Raw genomic sequence first — 27,722 nt, 5'->3', positions numbered from 1 at the left:
GAAAACAAAAACTCTAGTCAGAAATACTAGTTAGTTAAAAGGCTGTTACTAGGTTAAATCAGATATAATTTCCAATGTCCAACTTTTTAATTTTTTAATTAGAAGATATTTGCTTTGCAATGTTGTGTTGGTTTCTTCCATACAACAATGCAAATCAGTCATAATTATATTTCTTTCTCTCCATCTTGAGCCTCCCTCACCCCTCCCATTTCACCCCTCTAGGTCATCACAGGACACCAGGCTGGGCTCCTTGTGTTTTATAGCAGCTTCCCACTAGGTTACAATGGAATATTACTCAGCCATAAAAAGGAATGGATTTGAGTCAGTTGTAGTGAGATGGATGAACCTAGAGCCTAATTATAAAGAGTAAAGTAAGTCAGAAAGAGAAAATCAAATATCCAACAATTTTTAACCCAATGAAAATGTGAATTTCATATATTTCAAGTTGATACACTAACCAAGAAGAATGAGGATGATAATTTGAACAATGACACAAAGACTGGAAAGAAAGGGTAAAATAAAAGAGATGCATAGGAGAGAAAATTGGCATGAAAGGCAAGGGCAGAATAAGCCACAGAATTAGGTGTGAGAGTGAAGCAAAATTTTCTAATACAAATATCTGTAAGAGAGATAGGGTCCACCAGAGGAGTAGTTTAGAGAGTGGTACAGGGAACCATACCATGCTTCAGAATTCTTGGCTCTTCACATATTATTTACTTTGCAGTAAAAAGTTTCTTCTTTTCCTGCTACTTGACACTAGACAGGCATGTGGTACCCAAATTCCAAATGTTGTTATAATTGTTCAGTCGCTCAGTCATGTCTGACTCTTTGTGACCCCGTGGACTGCAGCATGCCAGGCCTCCCTGTCCACCAACTCCTGGAGCTTGCTCAGATTCATGTCCATTGGGTAGGTGATGCCATCCAACCGTCTCATCCTCTATGATCTCCTTCTCCTCCTGCCCTTAATCTTGCCCAGCATTAGGTTCTTTTCTAATGATTCAGTTCTTCACATCAGGTGGCCAGAGTATTGGAGCTTCAGCTTATCATCAGTCCTTCCAATGAATATTCAGGGTTGATTTCCTTTAGGATTGACTGATTTGATCTCCTTGCAGTCCAGGGGACTCTCAAGAGTCTTCTCCAATACCACAGTTCAAAAGCATCAATTCTTTGATGCCCAGCCTTCTTTATGGTTCAACTCTTCACATCCGTACATGACTATTACATAGCTTTGACTGGGCAGACATTTGTTGGCAAAGTAATGTCTCTGCTTTTTAATATTCTGTCTATGTTGGTCATAGCTTTTCTACCAAGGAGCAAGCGTCATTTAATTTCATTGCTTCAGTCACCATCTGCAGTGATTTTGGAGCCAACCAGTTATGCAACTCCAAGTGTATTTATTTAGTTAAAACAGGCCTTGAAAAGAGAGATTAAGCAACATGACAGCAGGAAAAGAAACCTAGTTGTCCTCTAGAGAAAGGACCCCATCTAACCAGATGGCTCTTTACCATATAAAGGGTCTTCTCATACAGGGGCTCACAGGAGATACTGAAAGTCTCAGAGAATGACTAGGAAAGCCTATTTTGTTTTTCTTTTCTACTCTGACCTTAACTGTAATCACTCTTTCAGAACCACAATGTTTCTATAAAAAGTGCCAACTAAACTTTTCCTGTTTGCACTGAAATAGATATTGGCCAACCCAACATAATTTTCTGTTGCAAGGAAGACGTGACATTTTATTGTCCTTCAAATAACACTGCCTTCCTAAAACAGAAATTATCTATTTGCTTAACGCAATCAAGAACTGGAGAATTACATGTCTGTCTGGACATCTTCTGTAATGTCACGCCACTTGGGATGGGCACGCTATTTAAGATGATCTTAACTATACTTTTGCGAGAAAAAAGACTCTAGGAATCTGATAAAAAAGACTAAGGATACATTGAATTAAATTTCTTTAGCAATTTCTTATAAGAATTTCATTTCATTCTGCTAGTTCTTGTAAGAGAATTGCTAAGAAATATATAAAAAGGAAATACTTTTCAAGTATATTTTTTATATATTTCAACTTGGTTGAAATATGTATAGTTCAAAATTTTACTGCATCAAATGAATTTAAGCTAATATTTGGAGATGCTGTGGAGGGATGGGCTGCAGGGTAAATTACACAGCATTGTTCTTTCAGGCCCCAAATATATTTATTGACCATCACCTATGTGGCAAAGCAGTGTGGTAGCTGCTGGAGACACAGTGATATGCCAAACCAGGCATGGTTCCTGGTTTCATAAAACTTGTGGCCTAGAGATAACAACACACATTAAACAAATAATCAAACATATTACAAACACACATATTACATACACACTTATTACAAACTACAATGAATTCTTGAAAAGAAAATAGTGGGTATCACACAGTGGGGAACCAGTGCTGGCCAACAGGGTCTTCTCTGAGGAAGTGATTCTCAGAGTGAGACCTGAAGAACAAGAAGTAGTCAGCCAGGTGATGAAGGAAGGAAAGAGCGCTCCAGGCAGGGGAATCTTCAAGCACAAATGCCCTGACATAGCAGAGCAGTAGATTTGACCCTGTTTGTGGTGTTTGTAGATAGCTAGTGTGACCTGCAATGGCACCCCACTCCAGTACTCTTGCCTGGAAAACCCCATGGATGGAGAAGCCTGGTAGGCTGCAGTCCATGGGGTTGCTAGGAGTCGGACACGACTGAGCGACTTCACTTTCACTTTTCACTTTCATGCATTGGAGAAGGAAATGGCAATCCACTCCAGTGTTCTTGCCTAGAGAATCCCAGGGATGGGGGAGCCTGGTGGGCTGCCGTCTATGGGGTCGCAGAGTTGGACACAACTGAAGCTACTTAGCAGCAGCAGCAGCAAAAACAGTGTGACCTGAGCACACAGAAGCAAAAAAGTTCAAAAGACAGCTACAGTTACAGCTAGAGGCCAGAGCAGACAGACAAGGTTAAGAACTTCGGTCTTTACCCTGAGAGCAACAGGAGGTCACTGAAAGGGGAGATGGGCAGATACCTACAAAGATCATTTGAAGTCAACAACCTTTTATTCAGCATGTAACAAATGCTCTAGTAACTGCCCTAGGGCTCCCGAAATAATATTAGCCCTGGTTTCTGATCTCAAGTAATGTTTGATGTGGATGTGTGTGAAGAAAGAGAGGGTGGGTCAAAACACAGGAGGCAGGAATGAGACAATCTTGGGGAGATAATATCTAAAACATCTTCATTTATGGAGTCAGAGCTGATGTGAGTTGATGTATGAATTGTGGTTCTGCTCTTCTTTGAAAATGTTCAGGGAAGTGTCATCTGACGAAAGGAATCATAATCAATAATTCTGTCCACTGAAACCCTCTGTCTGTTCACAGATAAGGCACCATACAAACAACTCTGCATCCAGCTCCACCTCTTTACCCCACCAGTGCTCCTCAGCCTTGATGTGGAGTGACCACCTGGAAAGGTGAGATGTAGAACTGTCTGAACTGGCAGGATAGCTCTCCCCCATCGCTCTGCTCTGACCTGAGTTCATGTCACAAAGGCAGAAGGTCTCTAAGAATTAAAATGCAAAGTAAGCACACACGTCTGATGAAGGAGGACTCGATTCCCCAGAGGAGCTGTTGTTGTTTTTACAACTTCATTTACATTTCCTCTACTGAGAACTTTCTTAGACTGGCTCCAGGATGCTTTTGGAACTGACTAACTCTGCATGGTGAAGAGTCTGCATGTCTGCTCTTTTCTTAGTAAGAGCAGTCTCCCAGGAGAATTTTTAATTTTTTTTTTAAATTGAAGTATAGTTGATTTACATTGTCATATTATTTTCAGGTGTACAGTGCAGTGATTCAGTTATACATATATATGTATATATTTATTCTTTTTCAGATTATTTTCCCCTATAGGTTATTATAAAATACTGAGTATGACTGTAGATCCTTGTGCTTAATTGCTCAGTAGTGTCTAACTCTGAGACCATTGGACCATAGCCTGCCAGGCTCCTCTGTCCATGGGATTTTTCAGGCACAAATACTGGAGTGGGTTACCATTTCCTTCTCCAGTGAATCTTCCTGACCCAAGGAATCAAACCCATATCTCCTGTCTCTTGCCGTTGTAGGTGGATTCTTTATCCGCTGAGAGTCATTGGGGAAGCCTTAGTTATCTCTTTTGTATATAGTAGTATGTATATGTTAATCCCATCCTTCCAGAAATATTTTAAAGCTAAGTAACCCCTGTTTTATTTAGACACCAGAACTTGGCATGTTCACCATACGATTAACACACTCTTACTTGCTCTTCTGATTAGATCTGCTTTGTATAACACATATATTTCAGTGAATGAACATTGTAGAAAGCAGAACATTATGCCAAATGTGATGCATATCTAGTCAGATTAAATTTCAGGCATTAGTTTCCTCCCTCAAATATTTCCTTTCAATATTCCTGCTAGTGACTATAGGGTTAATTGAATGGTCTTCTGTGTATTATCACATTGTGTGATTGTTTTTGTTTTAATGAGAGAACGTAAAAAGTTTTAATTTATTTTCAAAGACTATTCAAATAAGTTGAACTCTTCATTTTTAATGGGAAATCTGCATGTTCACCTTATTTCATTCCCTGGGTATGGCTAGGTACCATAACTCCAGTATAAGTTGTTATAACAAATGTGGACATTCAAATAGCTCAATTTCTTTAAATATTTGTTCTCCCATGGTTAAGGTAACTGAGAGATAATCACTTCTGTTCTTCAGGGCAAGATTTAAGTGTATTTTGAATAAATACTTTGCAACAATACCCAAAGGATAAGAAAAAGCTGGCTGCTTCTAGAACACACTTCAAAAATCACAAAGCCAGTAAAGTTTTTACTTGACTCACCTTTATGGTCCACCATCCTTGCCCTAGATATCTGCATGTAATACACATATTCTGGGCAGTTTTACTATAAACACAGATCCCTTGGAAAATAAAAAAAGGGAAACGAATCGAGATACCCAATTTCCATTTGGTAGGTTCATACTAATCCCATTTTCAATTTCTTAAAATAAATCTTATTGTATTTATCCTCCTTAATATAAATAAGCCAAGCTCTCTATAGAAACTTTGGAAAATATAGAAAATTTAAAAAGAAAGACAGCTTACTAAAATTTACTTTCACTACTTAAGAAAAGCCCACCATCATTTTAGTGGATTTCTTTCTCATTATTTCCCTTTGCATTTTCCTTAATTTTCTTTTACATACATATGATAATATATATTCATTATTGTATCTTGTTTACTTCATTTAACATAAAATAAGCATTCCACAGATTATTTACAAATTATTTTAAAGTAATTTTAATATTTATATAATAGCCTATTAAAAGGATACACCATAGTCTATTTAATCATAATCTGTGATCAGATCTGTCACCATGATAAACAGAACTGCATCATTACCCAAAGACTAAAGGTTTTAGTATTTGTGATTGTTTTTACTAGAAGTATGCTTTAAGGAATAAATACTATCTAAATTTTTAAAATCTCGAAAGATGCCTATATTCTGACTGCTTTCCAAAGTATTAGTGATTGAAAATTTCATCAGCAATGTGTGAGTTTTTACTTTGCTTTACTCTCACTAGCACTGTATGTTATCTTAAAACACACACACACAATATTTTGTTGGTTTGATAGGAAAAACAATTGTATTTCATGGCTCTTTTAATTGGTATTCTTCTTTATATGTTTTTAGAGTATACTTATATACTGATTAGGATTTGTTTTTAAGGCAAGATTATTTGACCATTTGATGTATGTACAATTGATATAGCTTTTCAATTTGATTATTCTTCTGGATTACAATCTTGGGGACCAGAAAAATTACTCAGAATAAAGGCATTCATTTAGTATAATTAGATAATCTAGAGACTTTTAGGTGATCCAAAATCCAAAATTATTTACATTGCTTTTATTTATAAAACACAGATGTAACTACTTTAAACAAGAATGTTTTCACGTCTAAGACATTATATTTCTTACTTACACCTTAATCCTTGCACCATACAAAATGTATCCCTATCCATGCTTATTATATTTTTTCTTTCTATTCTAACAGATAATCCGTTGGACTTTTTATTGCAATTGCTGTCCTTGAGTTTGTGTGTTTCTTCCCACCTGAGAAGGAGAATTTGTGTTTTGATTTGGATTATTTCTTCTTTTTCATCTTTAAAAACTTTTTTACTTTTTTTTCTTGTCAGTAATATTAACTGAGACCAAGTTTATTACTATAATCCATGTCTTTAAGTATTTAGTCAGCTCCTTGGACTGGATATTGAGAATTACATTTAAGAAGTTGGGCAAGATTGGTGACTGTGAAAAAATGAGAAAAAGAGAACCCCATCTCCCCGGAGTTTCCTCCAATTTAAAACCTTGATGTGAATCTCAACTGATGTGGCTATCTTCACATTTTATGGTTGTTTTGATTTTACAATGAATTTGAAAAATCAGTAGAAGCTTTTGTCAGTGAAAAGTCAACTTATTGAGAGCGAGAATTCAGTTAACAAGACATAAATTCTGCAAGATAGAAAAGGATGCCAAATGAAGGCAGGAAGATACCATGACCAAAGATGTTTATGTAAAATGTGTAATTAATGTTTTGGAGATGTTGTATTCTGTGCTAAGCTGGGAACTAAAAGTCCTAAATCTATATTCTGGTTATGCATCATTCAGTTATGCAGTAACCAGCTTAATTATCATTTTTCTGTCTTTGAAGAGTGAAAGCTGTGATACAGCTAAAGACGCTTTTGAAATGTCATAGAAAATAATAATTAAGCTAAATGATTAACTACTGAGTTGGAGCATTAAAAAAAAAAAAATCCAGGTATAGTTTCTGATTCACTCCTGCTGCTGCTGCTGCTAAGTTGCTTTAGTCGTGTCAGACTCTGTGCGACCCCAGAGACGGCAGCCCACCAGGCTCCCCTGTCCCTGGGATTCTCCAGGCAACAACACTGGAGTGGGTTGCCATTTCCTTCTCCAATGCATAAAAGTGAAAAGTGAAAGTGAAGTCGCTCAGTTGTGTCCAACTCCTAGTGACCCCACAGACTGCAGCCCACCAGGCTTCTCCATCCATGGGATTTGCCAGGCAAGAGTACTGGAGTGAGGTGCCATTGCCTTCTCCAATTCACTCCTAGCAATTCAGTATTTCTTACAATTTCTTCTTGCGTGGCATACAAAAGGCAAAATTAATAAGTGATATAGTTATAAACTACCAAGTTTTGTTACTTTTTTATGGAATAAAAGGATCTGGTTTGTGTGAAATAGAAATTCTGTGGACTTCAAAAAAAATACTTTGAGTCACTTACTATTTCTTACCTGATGTGCCCTTGTGTGTGCATGCTCAGTTGCTAAATTTTGACTGACTCTTTGTGACCCCATAGACTGTAGCCAACCAGGCTTCTCCATCCATAGGATTTCCCAAGCAATAATTGCCTTTGTGCTGTGCTTAGTCGCTCAGTCATGTCCAACTGTTTGCAACTCCATGAACTGCAGCCCACCAGGCTGTTCTGTCCTTGGGGATTCTCCAGGCAAGAATACTGGAATGAGTTGCCATGCCCTCCTCCAACCCAGGGACTGATCTTCCCAACCCAGTGATTGAATCCAGGTCTCCTGCATTGTGGGCAGATTGTTTACTGACTGAGCCCCCAGGGAAGCCCCAACATACTGGATTGGGTAGCCTATCCCTTCTCCAAGGGCTCTTCCTGACCCAGGAATTGAACCAGGGTCTTCTGCATTGCAGATGGATTCTTTACCAGCTGAGCTACCAGGGAAGCCCTATAATTGCCTTTTTCTACCCATAAAGTCAACCAACATTTCTTTCCCTTATCTTTCTGTCCACTTTCTTCCTCCTTCTTTTCTCTCTCTCAATTCACCTAATTCAACACCTATTTATTGTTGTGTGTTATGCCAAGGGCCATGCTGCCATCTACAAGGATATCTTGGAAAGAGATGATACTATAGTATCAGCAGTTTGGCAATAGAATCCAACACTGTGACTAACTGTCATTTCTGTCACTGAAATGAAACTAAAATAGTTGAATCGTCCCTTTGGTATGGTTGAACCAGTTGTGAATTATCTCTAAACTATAATTAGTTTTACTCAAACTTGTATTGAAATGGCCTTAGGTAACTAGCACAAAACATACTATACACATCCCTTTATTCAGGTTTAAATTCAACATGTTTTACTGAGCAAGTAGGATTTGCAGACCATCAGAGGGCTGTTTATACTCCTGTTACCTCTGTCTGTCCATCATCCAGCTATGTTTGTCTGTCATCTATTTACTATTTTATTATTACAAAAAAGGGTAAGGTTTACAGAGGCCTTGCCCAATGTCACTTAGCTAATGTAAGTAAGATTTCAGATCCAAGTTTAAGCTTTTTGATTCCAGGTTTATTGTTTTCCCTACAGCACAGTGCAATGTGAAAATTGTTGTAATGATATTTCATTTATAAGACAGTGTGATCTAGTAATAAAATCATGGGTTCTGGAATCAAATTTGGATTTACATCTGGCTGTGCCATTCATTACCTCTATGAACTTGAGAGAGTTAATTTCATGGGGTTTCAGTGAATTAATCTGTAAACTAAAGACTATAATATTTGCTGTGAGGTTATTGTGATAAGGTATGTACAATGAATACAACACAATAGGTACTCAATAAGTATCAACTGTGATTAATTCTTTATTTAGACTTACCTCCAATTATATAATACAAGTCCTCAATTTCAACTATAAACTGGCTCCCTGACCATGTGGGTTGAAATATCATGGACAGAACCAACTTCAAATCCCTGAATGTTATTCTTCTTGATTCCAATACCTCATGGTTATTATTTTTGCCCACACAAAACCTACTCATCTCCCTCATGTTTGAATCACATCTTGTCCTTAGCCTTTGGACAATTTGAGTACAGAAGCCCCTCGTTACTCACAATTTTAGTTACCAGTGGTCAAACATAGACTGAAAATATTAAATTAAGATTCCAGAAATAAACAACTCATAAGTGTTAAAATTGCATGCCATTCTGAGTAGCCTGATAAAATCTCTTAGGGTCCTGCTCTGTTTCACCTGGGATGTGAATCATCCCTTTGTCCAGCATATCCTATTCATTAGTCATATTGTAGGTAGCCTACTTAGTTATCAAATCCACCACTGAGGTTTTGCAGGGCTTGTTCTTCAAGCATTTAATACGCTTTACACTTAACAAAGTTTCCAAAGCCCAAGAGCACTGATGTTGGTCATTCGGATATGCCAAAGAGAAGCTGTAAACTACCTCCTTTAAGTGAAAGTTCTCTGTTTAATAAGAAAAGGAAAAAATAAAAGCATATGCTGAAGTTGCTAAAATATATATGTAAAAAAAGTCTATCTTTGAAATTATGAAGGAGGAGAAAGAAATTTGTGCTAGTTTTGCTGACACACCTCAAACCGCAAAAGTTACAGCCACAGCGTGTCATCAGTGCTTAGTTAAGGTGGAAAAGGCATTAAATTTGTAAATGAGTTATTTAGAGAAAGCAAGAGAGACCACATTCACTAACTTTTATTATAGCATAGTGTTATAATTGTTTTATTTTATTATTGGTTATCATTATTAATCTCTTACTGTACCTAATTTGTATATTAAAATTTTAAAACAGGTACATATGTACAGGAAAAAAAGTGTAGTATATATATATGTGTGTGGGGTTCAGTACTATCTGCAGTGTCAAGCATTCACTAGGGACTTGGACCATATTCTCTAAGAATAAGGGAGAACTACTGTGTCCTTGTTATTTTCTTACCTCTCTCCCCACCTCTGAACCTATAGTGCTCATTTTGATAATTACTATATTACTCCTTAAATATTTTCATTATGCGTGTCTTTTTCCCCTAACAAAATTCTATTTCATGGTGGACAGGACACTTTTCTTATATTTTCTTCATGGGTCTCCTACCACTAGGACGGTATTTGACACCACAAAAATTGCTTATATGGTAAACTCTCAGCAAAGGTAACATTCATGGGTGATACTAGCTGTTGTAAATTTAAATGAATGTGATAGGAAGCCCTTTGTTTCCATGCTATTGTTCGCCTTGGGAAATTTCATGTTAAACTTTCTCCTTTAAAAATGCTACATTCAGGCAGAATAATCACATGCAGTTTAATATGATAATGTTTATTAAAAACTCTATATGGGAAAGTTTAAAGTAATAGGAAAAACTTGAAAAATAATGATTATTTGGTAAAGATATTGCTCAGACAATTAAGAATATCTTTGTCCAGTTAGTCTGAAATCTGACGTAGAGACAATATATATTAGTATAAAGTACTTTTGATACTTCTATCTTTAATCCACAGAAATGTATACATTGCATGCTAAATTCACCTGAGATAATAACCTCTGTAACATATGTTCTCAGATACTCTGGATCATGATTCAGTAATACATACTGATTTTTAACAAGTGTCTTCATCTACATTTTCTTTATTTTCCTCAATAAACAAGAGTTCTCATAATTGTATAATTGAAGACAGAACTAAACCTCAAAATAAAATAAATCTCTTTGGAACTCTGCCAAAAGAACGTTACATGTAGAAAATAGTGCTTGATCTACAATTTTATCACAATTATAGTAACTATTGTAAAGCTCAATGAAATACATATACAAAATGTATATGATATTAATATGCTTTAAAAGTGAGTAGTATAAACCTGGTTCTTGACTATGGATCTTCCCAACCCAAGGATCAAGCCCACGTCGCTTAATGTCTCCTGCACTGGCAGGCAGGGTGTTATCACTAGCACCACCTGGAAAACCTGTAAATCTGTATATATATCTTACAAGTGGACTATGGTCCACGAAATATATGAAAATTCAAACAGTGTTGAATTGATCTACATTTTTAGTGTCTACAAGAATGACTTTCAAAAATTCAATAAATAATGAAAACCAGGTTATAAGAAAACCGTATAAGCTACTTAAGAGAACAAAAATGTTTTCAGTCTCTTCAGTAGTTGGAAGCACATTTAAAAGTCTAATGCTAAGATAATTTTTATTATTCAGGCACCTAAAGAATCTGAATAAAATATGCTTAGCTTGATATGCTTTTAATTAATCACTATGCATACTTAGATGTTTAATGGTTGTCTTAAAAATATTTGTGCTTATGTTTTTCATGAATCCAGGCTTTTACTAAATATTTTAATTCAAAATATGTCTAGGCGTATCCCATAGATTAAAGTGTTTCTCTGTTTTATTAACATTTTCAGATTTCATTTTATTGTCATTATCCGAAGTACTTTGTGTAAAAATAATTTGAACAATATGCATTTTTAAGAGTCTTTGTAGCTTTTATTTTTTAAATTCTCAACCATATTGTAAACCCCCTGTGGGAAGGACCTCTGTTTTATATATTTCTTGTACCTACAGAGCCCAGCACTGTGCTTAACACAACTAAACTGTTCAATAAAAGCTTGATGGAGAGTCTAAGTGGCCTGACTGCAATCTATATTAGTAATGCCTGAGACACTTGGTATGCTTGATATGGGGAAGGGTGGCATTTGATCAGTCTTTAAATCTGAGTAGTGCAAAGATTCTTCTTTAGACTTTTTGTAGAAAACAGCTGCAAATATTTGTAAAGAATGGGGCAATTGCTGTTAGAAAAAAAAAATGAGCTAAATGGAAATCTACATATAAAACTAACCTGTCTTTAGTTAGCTAAGTTATTTCTTACCTTGGTATAGGAGCTGAATTTTACCACACTTAGAATTAAATGAAGTGAAGATATGAAAAATGAATGAATGCTGCTGAAGATATATAGCTTGTGGAATAAGATGGACATAATTTTCACATATGAGGGCAGTAGAAAATTTTCATTTTATGATTTTTTTTGAGCAAAGTATAGTGTTCTCTTTTTTGAAATAAATATACCAGAGCTGTAGTAAATGAATACCATTATTAATTGATTTCTGACAGAAAGTTAGTGGCTGCTGGTTATGGTTTTTATCAGTTTGCTGCTGTCACTTCAGTCGTGTCCGACTCTGTGTGACCCCGTAGACAGCAGCCCACCAGGCTCCCCCGTCCCTGGGACTCTCCAGGCAAGAACACTGGAGTGGGTTGCTATTTCCTTCTCCAATGCATGAAAGTGGAAAGTGAAAGTGAAGTTGCTCAGTCGTGTCCTACTCTTCATGACCCCATGGACTGCAGCCCACCAGGCTCCTCCATCCATGGGATTCACCAGGCAAGAGCACTGGAGTGGGATGCCATTGCCTTCTCCAATTTAGTTAACTTATAAATGAAATGCAGGTGTATGTAGAAAACATGAGAACTCAAGTAATAAGCACCAAAATACTATGGCATAGGAAGGGCAGAAGAGATTCCACACTAAAAAGCCACAGTGCCCTTTAAAATACAGAGTTAAACCAAAAGGAGACTACCAATAGAAATGCAGGATTAAAACAAAAGGATGTAAATTTGTTACAAGACTAGACAAAGTATGATTTAGTAATACATACTCCATAAATATTTACACTTGCTGATTGTTGTGGTGGTGGTGAGAGAGACTACTGCTTCTGCTGGTAAAGAATAGAAATAGATATTCAAGCAAAATTAAGTAAGTGTAAAACTAAGAAGATTAAGAGAGAGTAGGGAAAATGTGGTAATATATATTTAATAAGACTGAAAAAAAGGAAAAAAAGATTGAATTAACCTTCTTTTTATATAGCTAACCTTCTTTCCTGTTCTGTTAATTCTGTTTTTCTCAATTCTGTCTTTTCATCATCAATACCATGTTTTAAATCTATGCCTCCATCATTTCCCATCAGAATTACCCCAGTAGCCTCTGACCTGATTCTGTTCGTAGGCCCGTTAGTCACCCTCCACATCTGCTATCAGAGTTTGGTTGGTGTTAATAAAGATTGTCTCTCAGGGCATCTGTTCATGAAGAGGAGTGCATTCTATGGTTGGCCCATAGGTCTAGTAGATTAGGATTACAGAAGCCAGTGATTGTGCTACTCTCAATTTATCTTGTAACTACTACCATATTTCAAACACTACCCATTGGTACCACATGGGAAAATGACAGACCCTAAAAGGCAATTCAAGGAGATTGGTTTCAGTGTTTCTCAAACTTACCCAATCATACTAGCCATTCTAAGTTTATTTTATTAAAACAAAAATATCAGTCCCTTCCCTGGAGGTTGAGTTTAAAATTCTGGATAAGACCTAGGATTTTATATTTTTAAAATAAACTTCTTATAGGTGATTCTTCTCATCAGGCAGATGTTACGACATTGATGAAGTCTAGTGTTTCTCAAAGCATATCCCCAGACCAATACATTAGCATTATTAGGGAATTATTAGAAATGTAAATTATATGGCCCCATCTGGCCCTGAATCAGAAACCTCAAACCTGAAGCCCAGTAATCTGTGTTTTAGAAGCCCTCTGAGTGATTCTCATGCATGCCGAAGTTTGAGAACTCTGTATGTCAAATGTGGCCCAGAGAGCTGGAAATAGGGAGTGTATGTAGTTTAGGAAACTCACCTAATCCAGATTCTCCTATGACTAGGTAAGTCATGACTTCAGTCCTAGTGCTGATTGCTGCTTTTCCCTTGACATCACTCCTTTCATATTTTCTAAAGAGCAGTTTGATTTTGTGGATTCCTTTTCAGTTTCCCAGTTGATCAGGATCCCTTCTCTCTTTCCTAATCACAAATATACTTCATTATTTATTTTCCTATGTAAAATCCTTCTGTTGCTTAACTTTCCCCATAAAAACTTTGGCTGCCTGCCCATCTGGCTCTAATAATTTATGATTGAGGCTCACACTTTTATCAAAATGTTTTTCAGTGTTGGGTTGTACCAGCCAGTTGCTATGATTTTTTTTTAAAGCAAGGTATAATCAGATAACAAACTGTCTTATTCTCTCTTCTAAGGCTCATCTTTTTTCACTTTTTGGAAGGCCAAGGCAATGCTGAAAGATATTGTCTTTAAAAAACAAACAAACATCATTTTGAAGGCTAACTAGGAACACTGTTAATGTGCAAATATCATTTAACATATAGGAACAGAGATAAAAAGACGATCACCAAGGAGACTATTTGCTACCACAACAGTGAAGAAGTTGTATTAGTTTGCTAGGGCTGCCATTCCAAAGTACCACAGACCAAGCAGCTTAAACATCAGCATTTATCTCATGGTTTTGGAGGATGGAAGCCCAACAACAAGGGGTTGGACGGCTTGGTTTCCCCCTTGGACGGTGAGGGAGATTCTGATCCATGCTACTCTCCTAATTTCTGGTGGTTTGCTTGCAATCTTTGACATCATTTGATTTATAGACACTTCACCCCACATAGCTTTCTCCTTGTGTGTATGTCTCATGTCTAAATTTCTCTGTTTTTAAAAACAAGAATATGAGTCCTACTGGATTAGAGGCCCATTCTATTCCAGCAAGACCTCATCTTAACATCTTTAGATGCCTAATGGCATCTAAAAATGAGCCTATTTTCAAATAAGTTCACATTGTGAGGCACTAGTGTTCAGGACTTCACCATATGGATTTGACTGGGGCAAGAGGAAAAGTTCAATCATAACAGAATGGTTGGGTGATATAGGGAGGAAGTTGTACGTAAACTCCAAGATCACAAGACCTAAATGATGTTGCTTTGGGAATTTAATGGGGTTAGGAATGGAATAAAAATCTCAGTGACACATGCCAGTCCTGGCTCCAATTAAGAAAGACAACTCAAAAGTGATCATATTTCTGATACTGAAATATCTGGAAGTTTTCTCCATAAATAAACAGTAAAAAGGTCATAAAATCTGTGGTGGGAAACATTTTGTGTTTGTACCAGGTTTTAAATGGTCAAATTAAAATCAAATTGCTCTATTTATTCTGGGAAGAGTGGGAAGTTGTAAGAATTCTTGCACTTATGTTACCAGCTCAGATTGGTTTCACTGCTTTGAATAGTCACATTTTACTCTGGTAATTTCCAAATCAGAGCAATATACTCATCAAGATGTTGAAGACTGAAGGGAAACCAGATGTTACTCATTTAAAAGAGGATAATTAAGAATTTACAAAGTCATTTGAATAAGTGGGTATTCAAACAGGTATGAACCCAGAAGGTAATGATATGTCCAGTGATTGGCTTCTTGAGTCAGGTTGCTTATTTGGGGATTTTTATTTATGATTTCATGCCTGTACACAAGCCTTCAAAAGAACATGACAAGCAGTTATATTTCTGCTTTATCTGCTCATTGAAGTCTCATCTTGGGTTAAGTGTCAATTGTTGACACCTTGTCGTGTGGGTGCTCTGGACACCGCTGAAAGCTATTCATGATCACTTGGAACATTGTTCAGTGTTAATCTAATGGGTTAGATTGACTTAAAGTTGTACCAGTAAAACTCCATTGGCAGTACTTTTTCATTTCATCATTGTATTTATGTACACCCCCAAATAGTTTTAAAAGAAGAAAAACAGTGGTTGAAAAGACATGTACTTATGTTTCTGGGAAGTGATGCAATTGTTTTTGGTAAAATAATGAAACTTTCAGCATATTTCTAGAGTTTTTTGTATCAACACTTCTTGCTATGTTTTCATAGTCACGGTGGGAGATTTTGCCAACACCCGGCTATTACTAATCTGGTACAGAGCTGAACAAATTATTTTCTTGAAATGGTTCCTCAGTAAAACCTAATTATAAATGCCTGTAATTACTCAGGGTATCTGTCTATATACTAATGATTGTTGGAAATAGAGGGACAGTGTGATAGGATTCATTTGACAACACTCATTGTATACTTAACAATTTCACATTTCACGCCCTGAAACTGTACGAGCAACTAAGCCTTCTTTATGGTGGAGATAATTACCCAAAACTGTAGAGGTTCTGCTGTTAGGTGAAGGTGGCAATAGCTACCTGAAGTGGCATAATAGCAAAAATTTAGCTAAGACCAGTCCTAGAATGGGTACCGGAAAATTCCTCTGTCTCATAGCCTTGCATTAGAAGTCTGGTCGGTTGTCTAAAAGATAACTGTAAAATTGGGTATAGTGATGAGATTAATGGTCCTGAAATGAATTTCTGTAACAATTTCACCCAAGAATAAGTGATAAAATCAAACAGGGCAAAAGTCTTTCAAGCAGAAGTTTCTTCTTTAGGAACAAATGACCAATTTCTAGTGGTACTATCAAAAGTGTTATTAAAAGGTTTTACAACACTTATACCTCTAGGAAGGAAAGAGGTGAAGGACAGAATAACTCTAGGTTCAGTTCAGTTCAGTCGCTCAGTCATGTCCAACTCTTTGTGACCCCATGAACTGCAGCAGGCCAGGCCTATCTGTCCATCACCAACTCCCGGAGTTTACCCAAACTCATGTCCATCGAGTCGGAGATGCCATCCAGCCATCTCATCTTCTGTCTTCCCCTTCTCCTCCTGCCCCTAATCCCTCCCAGCATCAGAGTCTTTTCCAATGAGTCAACTCTTCACATGAGGTAGCCAAAATATTGGAGTTTCAGCTTTAGCATCAGTCCTTCCAAAGAAATCCCAGGGCTGATCTCCTTCAGAATGGACTGGTTGGATCTCCTTGTAGTCCAAGGGACTCTCAAGAGTCTTCTCCAACACCACAGTTCAAAAACATCAATTCTTCGGTGCTCAGCTTTCTTCACAGTCCAACTCTCACATCCATACATGACCATTGGAAAAACCATAGCCTTGACTAGACGGACCTTTGTTGGCAAAGTAATGTTTCTGCTTTTGAATATGCTGTCTAGGCTGGTCACAACTTTCCTTCCAAGGGGTAAGCGTCTTTTAATTTCATGGCTGCAATCACCATCTGCAGTGATTTTGAAGCCCCAAAAATATAAAGTCTGACACTGTTTCCACTGTTTCCCCATCTATTTGCCATGAAGTGATGGGACAAGATGCCGTGATCTTCATTTTCTGAATGTTGAGCTTTAAGCCAACTTTTTCACTCTCCTCTTTCACTTTCATCAGGAGGCTTTTTGTTGCTCTTCACTTTCTGCCATAAGGGTGGTGTCATCTGCATATCTGTTCACTTCAGTTCAGTCGCTCAGTCGTGTCTGACTCTTTGTGACCCCGTGAATCACAGCATGCCAGGCCTCCCTGTCCATCACCTCTCCCAGAGTTCACTCAGACTCATGTCCATCGAGTCCGTGATGCCATCCAGCCATGTCATCCTCTGTTGTCCCCTTCTCCTCCTGCCCCCAATACCTCCCAGCATCAGAGTCTTTTCCAATGAGTCAACTCTTCGCATGAGGTGGCCAAAGTACTGGAGCTTTAGCTTTAGCATCATTCCTTCCAAAGAAATCCCAGGGCTGATCTCCTTCAGAATGGACTGGCTGGATCTCCTTGCAGTCCAAGGGACTCTCAAGAGTCTTCTCCAACACCACAGTTCAAAAGCATCAGTTTTTCGGTGCTCAGCTTTCTTCACAGTCCAACTCTCACATCCATACATGACCACAGGAAAAACCATAGCCTTGACTAGATGGACCTTAGTCGGTAAAGTAATGTCTCTACTTTTGAATATGCTATCTAGGTTGGTCATAACTTTTCTTCAAGGAGTAAGCGTCTTTTAATTTCATGGCTGCAGTCACCATCTACAGTGATTTTGGAGCCCCAAAAGACAAAGTCTGACACTGTTTCCACTGTTTCCCCATCTATTTCCCATGAAGTGATGGGACCGGATGCCATGATCTTCATTTTCTGAATGTTGAGCTTTAAGCCACCTTTTTTGCTCTCCTCTTTCACTTTCATCAAGAGGCTTTTTAGTTCCTCTTCACTTTCGGCCATAAGGGTGGTGTCATCTGCATATCTGAGGTTATTGATATTTCTCCTGGCAATCTTGATTCCAGCTTGTGTTTCTTCCAATCCAGCGTTTCTCATGATGTACTCTGCATAGAAGTTAAATAAGCAGGGTGACAATATACAGCCTTGACACACTCCTTTTCCTATTTGGAACCAGTCTGTTGTTCCATGTCCAGTTCTAACTGTTGCTTCCTGACCTGCATACAGATTTCTCAAGAGGCAGGTCAGGAGGTCTGGTATTCCCATCTCTTTCAGAATTTTCCACAGTTTCTTGTGATCCACACAGTCAAAGGCTTTGGCATAGTCAATAAAGCAGAAATAGATGTTTTTCTGGAACTCTCTTGCTCTTTCCATGATCCAGCGGATGTTGGCAATTTGATCTCTGGTTCCTCTGCCTTTTCTAAAACCAGCTTGAACATCAGGGAGTTCACGATTCACGTTTCTTGAAGCCTGGCTTGGAGAATTTTGAGCATTACTTTACTAGCATGTGAGATGAGTGCAATTGTGTGAGTTTGAGCATTTTTTTTGCATTGCCTTTCTTTGGAATTGGAATGAAAACTGACCATTTCCAGTCCTGTGGCCACTTCTGAGTTTTCCAAATTTGCTGGCATATTGAGTGCAGCACTTTCACAGCATCATCTTTTAGGATTTGAAATAGCTCCACTGGAATTCCATCACCTCCACTAGCTTTGTTTGTAGTGATGCTTTCTAAGGCCCACTTGACTTCACATTCCAGGATGTCTGGCTCTAGATTAGTGATTACATCATCTTGATTATCTAGGTCGTGAAGATCTTTTTTGTACAGTTCTTCTGTGTGTTCTTGCCATCTCTTCTTAATATCTTCTGCTTCTGTTAGGTCCAGACAATTTCTGTCCTTTATTGAGCCCATCTTTGCATGAAATGTTCCCTTGGTATCTCTAATTTTCTTGAAGAGATCTCTAGTCTTTCCCATTTTGTTGTTTTCCTCTATTTCTTTGCATTGATCACTGAAGAAGGCTTTCTTATCTCTTCTTGCTATTCTTTGGAACTCTGCATTCAGATACTTATATCTTTCCTTTTCTCCTTTGCTTTGTGCCTCTCTTCTTTTTACAGCTATTTGTAAGTCCTCCCCAGACAGCCATTTTGCTTTTTTGCATTTCTTTTCCATGGGGATAGTCTTGATCCCTGTCTCCTGTACAATGTCAGGAACCGCATTCCATAGTTCATCAGGTACTCTATCTATTAGATCTAGGCCCTTAAATCTATTTCTCACTTCCACTGTATAACCATAAGGGATTTGATTTAGGTTATACCTGAATGGTCTAGCGGTTTTCCCTATTTTCTTTAATTTGAATCTGAATTTGGTAATAAGGAGTTCATGATCTGAGCCACAGGCAGCTCCTGATCTTGTTTCTGTTGACTGTATAGAGCTTCTCCATCTTTGGCTGCAAAGAATGTAATCAATCTGATTTCTGTGTTGACCATCTGGTGATGTCCATGTGTAGAGTCTTCTCCTGTGTGGTTGGAAGAGGGTGTTTGCTATGACCAGTGCATTTTCTTGGCAAAACTCTTAGTCTTTGTCCTGCTTCATTCCGCATTCCAAGGCCAAATTTGTCTGTTACTCCAGGTGTTTCTTGACTTCCTACTTTTGCATTCCAGTCCCTTATAATGAAAAGGACATCTTTTTGAGGTGTTAGTTCCAAAAGGTCTTGTACGTCTTCATAGAACCGTTCAACTCAGCTTCTTCAGTGTTACTGGTTGGGGCATAGACTTGGATAACTGTGATATTGAATGGTTTGTCTTGGAGACGAACAGAGATCATCCTGTCATTTTTGAGATTGCATCCAAGTACTGCATTTCAGACTCTTTTGTTGACCATGATGGCTACTCCATTTCTTCTGATGTATTCCTGCCTGCAGTAGTAGATATAATGGTCATCTGAGTTAAATTCACCCATTCTAGTCCATTTTAGTTCTCTGATTCATAGAATGTCGACGTTCACCCTTGCCATCTCTTGTTTGACCACTTGAAATTTGCCTTGATTCATGGACCTTACATTCCAGGTTCCTATGCGATATTGCTCTACAGCATTGGACCTTGCTTCTATCACCAGTCACATCCACAGCTGGGTATTGTTTTTGCTTTGGCTCCATCCCTTCATTCTTTCTGGAGTTATTTCTCTACTGATCTCCAGTAGCATATTGGGCACCTACTGACCTGGGGAGTTCATCTTTCAGTACCCTATCATTTTGCCTTTTCATACTGTTCATGGGGTTCTCAAGGCAAGAATACTGAAGTGGCTTGCCATTACTTTCTCCAGTGGACCACATTCTGTCAGACCTCTCCACCATGACCCACCTGAAGAGAAACCCAAGTAAGATGGTAGGTGTTGCAAGAGGGCATCAGAGGGCAGACACCCTGAACCATACTCACAGAAAACTAGTCAATCTAATCACACTAGGACCACAGCCTTGTCTAACTCCATGAAACCAAGCCAAGCCATGCCTGCATATCTGAGGTTATTGATATTTCTCCCAGCAATCTTGATTCCAGCTTTTGCTTCATCCTGCCCAGCGTTTCTCATGATGTACTCTGCATAGAAGTTAAATAAGCAGGGTGACAATATACAGCCTTGACGTACTCCTTTTCCTATTTGGAATCAATCTGTTGTTCCATGTCCAGTTCTAACTATTGCTTCCTGACCTGCATATAGGTTCCTCAAGAGGCAGGTCAGGTGGTCTGGTATTCCCATTTCTTTCAGAATTTTCCACAGGGCCTTCTAATCTCTGCTGATAGAACAGTATCAGATCATTAAGAGAAAGAACAATATCTCCACATAATTTTTGAATTATTCTTATTAGGGATTTTTCTGTTATTCCTTACCTTGCTCCCTCCCTTCTCTCCTTCCTCCCTTTCTCGCTACCTCCCTACTTCCCTCCCTTCCTGCTTTTCATCTTATACTTCTTAAGTTAATAAAATCTTGACTATTTGTTTCTTGGGAATAGGAATCAGAGATAATTTGAATCTATATGATGCAAAGGGAAAACAAAGTAACATTTTCTAAAAGTTACAAGTATATATATGCTTTCTATTCACTATATCATATAATACTAACATTCTATGAGATTGTTAACTCAAATTTCCATTTTAAAGATGAAAAACTTCCATTTTAGGCCTATCTCTACATTATGACTTAATTATCTTACTTTCCCAACATCTCTAACTTCAGATGATCAAAACAGTGTTGAAATCCAGATCTGTCTAGCTACAAATCCTGTGTTTTCATTGTATCTTCCAAGATGTTTCCAATGTTTAAAATTGAGAAGCGATAGAATATTATAAATTATATTAGCCACTGCTGCTGCTGCTGCTAAGTTGCTTCAGTCGTGTCTGACTCTGTGCGACCCCATAGACGGCAGCCCACCAGGCTCCCCCATCCCTGGGATTCTCTAGGCAAGAACACTGGAGTGGGTTGCCATTTCCTTCTCCAATGTATGAAAGTGAAAAGTGAAAGTGAAGTCGCTCAGTCGTGTCTGACTCTTCATGACCCCATGGACTGCAGCCTACCAGGCTTCTCCATCCATGGGATTTTCCAGGCAAGAGTACTCTAGTGAGGTGCCATCACCTTCTCCTATTAGCCACTATTAAATAACTATAGTTTCTTAAAGAAATGATGGGACTCAAAACTTTAACATCCTTCTTCATTTCCTTCTCTTTTCATTCGCATAGGAAGTAATGGGTTTCTCTGAAACCATGAGTATTATTCTTAGGCAGAATACATGGCCATACAGGACACATCGCCTTAATTTTATTTTCTAGAACATATTTATAGTTTTTTTAACCTTCATGTGTCTTGTTTTTGTTTTTCAGTTATTTTATAAATGTAGAAAGCATAATTTCACATTCTCAATTATATGACTAGTGAGAGATACATGCATTTCATGACACTGTTCTATTCAAGTCTAGAAATGTTATCAAATTTGCTCCTCCCAGACAGGAAAAAATACTATGATGATGATAAAGAGAAAGTGTATCACACTTGAAATCCGAGCTAATGGTTTTGGATATATATTCTTCTGCTTCCCATCTATGTGAATTTGGTAAATGATTTAAAAGCTTTACACTTTAGTTCTATCATCTGCCATGATAACCTTAATGCCTTTTTGATTGCACTAAGGCTTAATGTGGAGATAACACATAAAGGCATTGTACATTTTCAAGTCATGCAGGCGCACAAACACACAGCACTAGTACTGCCAGTCCCTACTTCTGAGCCCAGAGATTCTGCCAAACTATCATGGTAATTTCCCAGCAGATTCTGGACAGTCTCATAAATGGAAGCCTTATCAAAATCTTCTTTTTTTTTTTTTTTAAATTTTAAAATCTTAAATTCTTACATGCGTTCCCAAACATGAACCCCCCTCCCACCTCCCTCCCCCCAACATCTCTCTGGGTCATCCCCATGCACCTGCCCCAAGCAAGCTGCACCCTACGTCAGATTAAGAACTACACAGGAGACCTACCCAACTTAGTGGATCTAACACACCTGAGGAATCCTTTCTGGCATCCTGGGTTTGGGTGAAATGTACCCTGCTTCCCTTCACCTGAATGCCATGAGATGAATCCCATGTTAGAGCTTTGGTCCATTAACTCAAGTTATTTCCTATTAAAATGCAGCTATTTTAATGCACGGTTTAATGAGTGATACAGACTTTTCTGGGAGCAGTTTGTAGCAGAGGGGTTGGAAAAAGGCAAAGAAAGCATTAAGTTACATAGAGAAGAGGGAAGAGCATACTCATGACTAGGAAGAACTTTGCATGGGGAAGAAGAAAGGGGAAGTGAAGGGATAAGTGACAATTCCCCCCCACCCCTCATTTTTGCATCCCCTTCAGATTCAGTCCTACCTACATAGATATTTCCTTTTTGACTGCTAGTCAATTTACCATTGTGCTGTGCTTAGTCATTCAGTCATGTCCGACACCATGGACTATAGCCCACCAGGCTCTTCTGTCCATGGAGATTCTCCAGGCAAGAATACTGTAGTGAGTTGCCATGCCTTCCTCCAGGGGATCTTCCCAACCCAGGGATCTAACCCAGGTCTCCCATTTGCAGGTGGATTCTTTACCAGCTGAGCCACTAGAGAAGCCCTAACCCTCACAAAATAGCTATTTACATTGAATATCATCTATGATTTTGCACCCTTATAGGCACTTGACATGTTAAATTGTCATAGAACAACTATGCTACTATCTCTGTTTAACAGCTGAGTAAAAGAAGGCTCAGAGAGAGAGTAAGGTACAGAGACTGGATTAAAACCAGGTTCATTTCAACCCAAACCTTCTCATTTTCTGCCAACTCTACCATCTGTCATGCTTCTCTGACTTGGAAATTTGTATTTTCCTTTATGTCAAGAACATGAAGGAACTTATGTCAAGGAGATGAGGCTGTGTAGCAGCAGCAACAACAATAACCCTTTAAATCTTAGTGTCTTAAAACATTCAAGTTCTTTTGACCTCATACCACATGTCTGCTGAGGGTCAGGTGGGGAGACTTGGCTGCAGATCTTCCAGATCAGACACCTGGGATAACAAAGGCTTCAAACATCACCAGACCCTGTAGTGAGGGAGGGGAGAATTGGATAGTGGCTCCTAATTGCTTCCAGAGCAAGGAGTATGCCAAGTCAACCCAAGAGGGTGAAGAAATACAAGCCTATCACATACCGAAAAAGAAGAAATGAAAGTACTGGTGAGCAAAATCTCCACAGTAAATATAGAATAAAAATGAAAAAAAAATAAAAAGAAAAAAACTGCTGAAGTACTGAGTTTATTAAGAGCAAGGTCCTGTTGAGTTTAGCTTTTGAACCCAAGCCTGCTTGTTTCAGGCCTTATCAATGTGTTGACTTGGTGAGGTGGGAGATATCAGCAACTAGTCATTTTAAATACAGGCAGAGATGTGTATTTTAGCAAAGTTGGAAAAACAGGTTGATCACTCAAATTACCCAATTTAGACTTATGGTAAGAACAGTATGTGATTCAGAATTGCTACAGATCTGGAAGAAATATGGGTATTATAACATTTTGTACTGGTGGAATTTGATGCCCCTTTCAGATGAAATGAAGTTATGGATTTGTGAACTGGAAATCTGTAAACTGTCCAGGTTATCAAAGCATAGTCTAATTCAAAATCATTTGACTGGCGAAGTCTTCTATTCTCAGGACTCTATAAAACCTACATTGACCCTGCAGTAACAAAGTGAAAAGTGAGATGCAGTGGAAAGGGTTTTAGAGAAGGCAATGTATTTAGCTTCATCCTGAAGTTGCTGTAAGAGTTTGATTTCCTATTCTTTAAGGCTATTTTATCATCTGTTACGTGAGGGATATTAATAAATAAATGTGGCAAGTACTAACACAAAATATATCTCTACCTCTAAAATACATCTTTAAACTGTCTATTTCCTTCCATTTTTAATACTCCTAATGTAGGAGAAACATTTCTCAGCTTGACTGCCACCGATAACTTCCTAATGATTTTTCTATTTCTCTTCTTGCCTCCAACTCAGTAGTAAGGATCTTTCTTATCCCAGGGCCTTTGCACATGCTACCCCACTCTTTCTGCTATCCCACTCTTCTTTTTTTTTTTTTTTCTATTTCCTACTTGAACAGCTGTATTTATTCCTTTGATTAACAATAAAATCCTTTCTTAAAGCAGTCTTTCTTGATCTTTCTATCTGTTGTTGTTTCCTCTTATTATTTTCTATTTCTGCTTATTTGTATCATTCATGGTGCTGATCCTAATTTGTCTTTGTTTTTGTTTGTTTACTTCCTTGTTTTCTGTACTAAATGTAACTTTCACCAGTGCAGAGACTGGCTTGTCCTTGTACAGCCTTGTCGCTGCCAAGTGTAATGCCTGCCCCACTGTAGGTATCAAAGAAATATACATATAGTGAAAGAAGGGGCTGTTGCGAAGAGTGAGATAAAGTTCATCCTTAAGTACCTAGGTGGTGCTCAGTAAATATGGTATTCCTTCCTTTTACTTTACCAAGTGAGTGTGAAAGTCACTCAGTTGTGTCAACTATGCGATCCCATGGACTATACAGTCCATGGAATTCTCCAGGCCTGAATACTGGAGTGGGTAGCCTTTCCCATCTCCAGGGGATCTTCCCAACCCACGGATTGAATCCAGGTCTCCCACATTGCAAGGTGGATTCTTTACCAGCTGAGGCACAAGGGAAGCATGAGAACACTGGAATGGGGAGCCTATCTCTTCTCCAGAGGATCTTCCCAATCCAGGAATCTAACTGGAATCTCCTGCACTGCAGGCAGATTATTTACCAACTGAGCTATCAGGAGCCCCCCACCCCCCAGTGTTACCCAATCAATCTTCACATCTTCTAACCTATACGTATCCCTGCTGAAGATACACTGGCACGTGTCCCCATCACCTATGAATGTCCTAGAACTCTAACTAAATGCTAATGATACTGAAGTACAGAGAACAGATGAGGTTACTCTTGGCTTTAATACATTTGTCTTTAAATACATCTGTTGTTTTTGTGAATTATACACTGACACCCTTATATGACTTCTGTGCCAAACTTGGAGATTAGTAATTAGCTAGCAAACATATATTTCTTACTATCTCTTCCTATAGGTGCTATAGCATCTCTCAGTTTGACTTGAGCAGTGGTATTGCAAAATTATTTGAATTTTTATTGCCATTTTTCTCTTATTTAAAACTGATTAGAAATGAAAATATAAATATGCATAAAGTAGTGATTAAAACTTCAGGGTAAGAATACAATTAAGACAAAGGTGAAAATAATTAAGCATGTAATAGTTAACATTTAGATTTTATGAACACATTGAAATTAAAATGATTAATACTATATTTACAGAGGAAAAGAGTAAATTTAAAGACCAGCATGACATGCTAGAATTTATTATCAGATATTATATCTGAAAGGTGAGGCATAATTATGAAATTTGCATCAGTTCAGTTCCCTGTGGGACAGAATTTCATTCTAAAATACATCTCTTGGGACTTCCCTGGAGGCCCGGTGGTTAAGACTTTGCCTTCCAATGCATGGGGTGCTGGTTCATTCCTTGGTTGGCCAACTAAGATCCCACATGCCTCATAGCCAAAAAAACCGGTTGTAACAACTTGTAAGAACCAATATTTAACAAAATAAATAAAGACTTTTTAAAAAGTAACCCACATCAAAAAAAAAATCTAAAAAACAAAATACATTTCTTGCATCTTTGGCTTTATTTTGTGTTTTCAGTCTGATTTTGTCTGAAAGTACTGATTTACTAATGAAGCATGCTCTTTTTCTCTCTGAAAGATGGACCAACTTGCTCCCTCCATTTACTTTTGAGGAAATTATCACTCAGCGAAATGAAGGAATTAGTCCTATAGTCCCATCTCAATTCTTCTTGATCAGTTGCCTGAATTATTTTAGAGTTGAGTTCTGCAGGCAGAGAGACCAGTATTTATTTGAAAGAAACCCTGCATGGTTCCAAACTAATATTCATTTATAAGTGGTATCCATTTTGAAGTGGGAAATATTTACCAGTGGACAGCCAACAATTCTAGAGGCACAAGAAGAAAGACACTCAGGTGTCTTTTACTTTGTTTTCTTCTTGGTTAATCACTTCCTAAGCAAAAAAAAGTGTTTACATCAGTCTGTTTCTCCTTTAAGATCCATGAAGGTCAACCTGTGGGGACTGCACCTTGTGTTTCTAAAACAACTCTACTTCAATTAATCAGGTCTAGAAGAATGTTCCTGACTTTCTACAAGCCGTCTGTGCTTCTTAACTTTTGCCAGTTTCTGCTGGAATCTGCCTCTGAACCATGACATAGTCACTCTTCAAATTCAGTGTGTCCCGCAATCACTGACATTGGCCATGTTCTTAATATTGCTCTGAATTTGCAGAATGGATTTTGGAATTAAGTCCATATTTCCTAGCATTTAATCTAGAACAAGCCTGTATCTATTTTTTCCTCATTGAAATTACCCTCCTGATTGCACTGCTGCTGCTAAGTCACTTCAGTCATGTCCGACTCAGTGCGACCCCATAGACAGCAGCCCACCAGGCTCCTCTGTCCCTGGGATTCTCCAGGCAAGAACACTGGAGTGGGTTGCCATTTCCTTCTCCTCCTGATTACACTAGCCTCATTTTAAGTTTTCAATGGATTTGTGAGCTGAAAATCTGCAAACAGCTAGAATTTATTATCAGGTATTATGTCTAAAAGGTACAGAAAGCTGTATTGATCAGCTCTGCTCTGGAGTACCCAAAGCATCACTTATCTGCGGTAAGTGCATTTCTTAACATAAGACAATGTGACTAAAATGCAAGCAGCCCCAACTGGAATACATCAGTGACCATGTAGCAACTCTTTAGCAAGCTAAATCTCAGTACAGATGTCCCTGACATTTTCTTCTTTTCGATTAATGATGCATATCACTGCTTTCCAAACTCTTTCACAATGCTTACAAAATCCATCATGACCTTTACCATTTGTCTAAATTCATCGTCCTTCTCTCCCTTGGAATGTACTCTTCTGAACTACTTTACATTTCTTGACTGCAATTTTAAACATGCCATTCCGTTTGTCTGGAATGTTCTTCTCTTCCCACTCAGTCTCTCAAGTGTACTCTGGTGTTGTGGGGCACCAGAAGAGGAGGTCCCTTGAACTCTTTGAACAATTTAGAGAAGCAGGGTTAATTTAATGTTGCTTGACTATTCATATCATTCAATAACCAGAAAGCAATATAGGACTTAGGGAGAAAGCTGAACTGTATTTTGCACATCAGTTCAGTTCAGTTCAGTTCAGTCGCTCAGTCGCGTCCAACTCTTTGCGACCCCATGAATGGCAGCATGCCAGGCCTCCCTGT

General features: G+C 38.1%; 1 protein-coding gene across 1 annotated transcript in view; it reads left to right on the top strand.

The window, feature by feature from the left end:
• PTGER3 (prostaglandin E receptor 3) overlaps positions 1-6,863 on the top strand; it is a 95,527-nt gene extending 88,664 nt beyond the window's left edge. The window contains exons 3-4 of the mRNA XM_018045484.1: positions 3,385-3,476; positions 6,099-6,863. Coding sequence (XP_017900973.1) covers positions 3,385-3,476; positions 6,099-6,102 — 96 coding nt within the window. The 3' untranslated portion in view covers positions 6,103-6,863. The remainder of the gene's footprint in view (positions 1-3,384; positions 3,477-6,098) is intronic.

The sequence above is a fragment of the Capra hircus genome, chromosome 3 (genome assembly GCF_001704415.2).
Source record: "Capra hircus breed San Clemente chromosome 3, ASM170441v1, whole genome shotgun sequence".
In the NCBI taxonomy this organism is placed as follows: domain Eukaryota; kingdom Metazoa; phylum Chordata; class Mammalia; order Artiodactyla; family Bovidae; genus Capra; species Capra hircus.
This window is presented reverse-complemented; position numbering and strand designations above follow the sequence as displayed.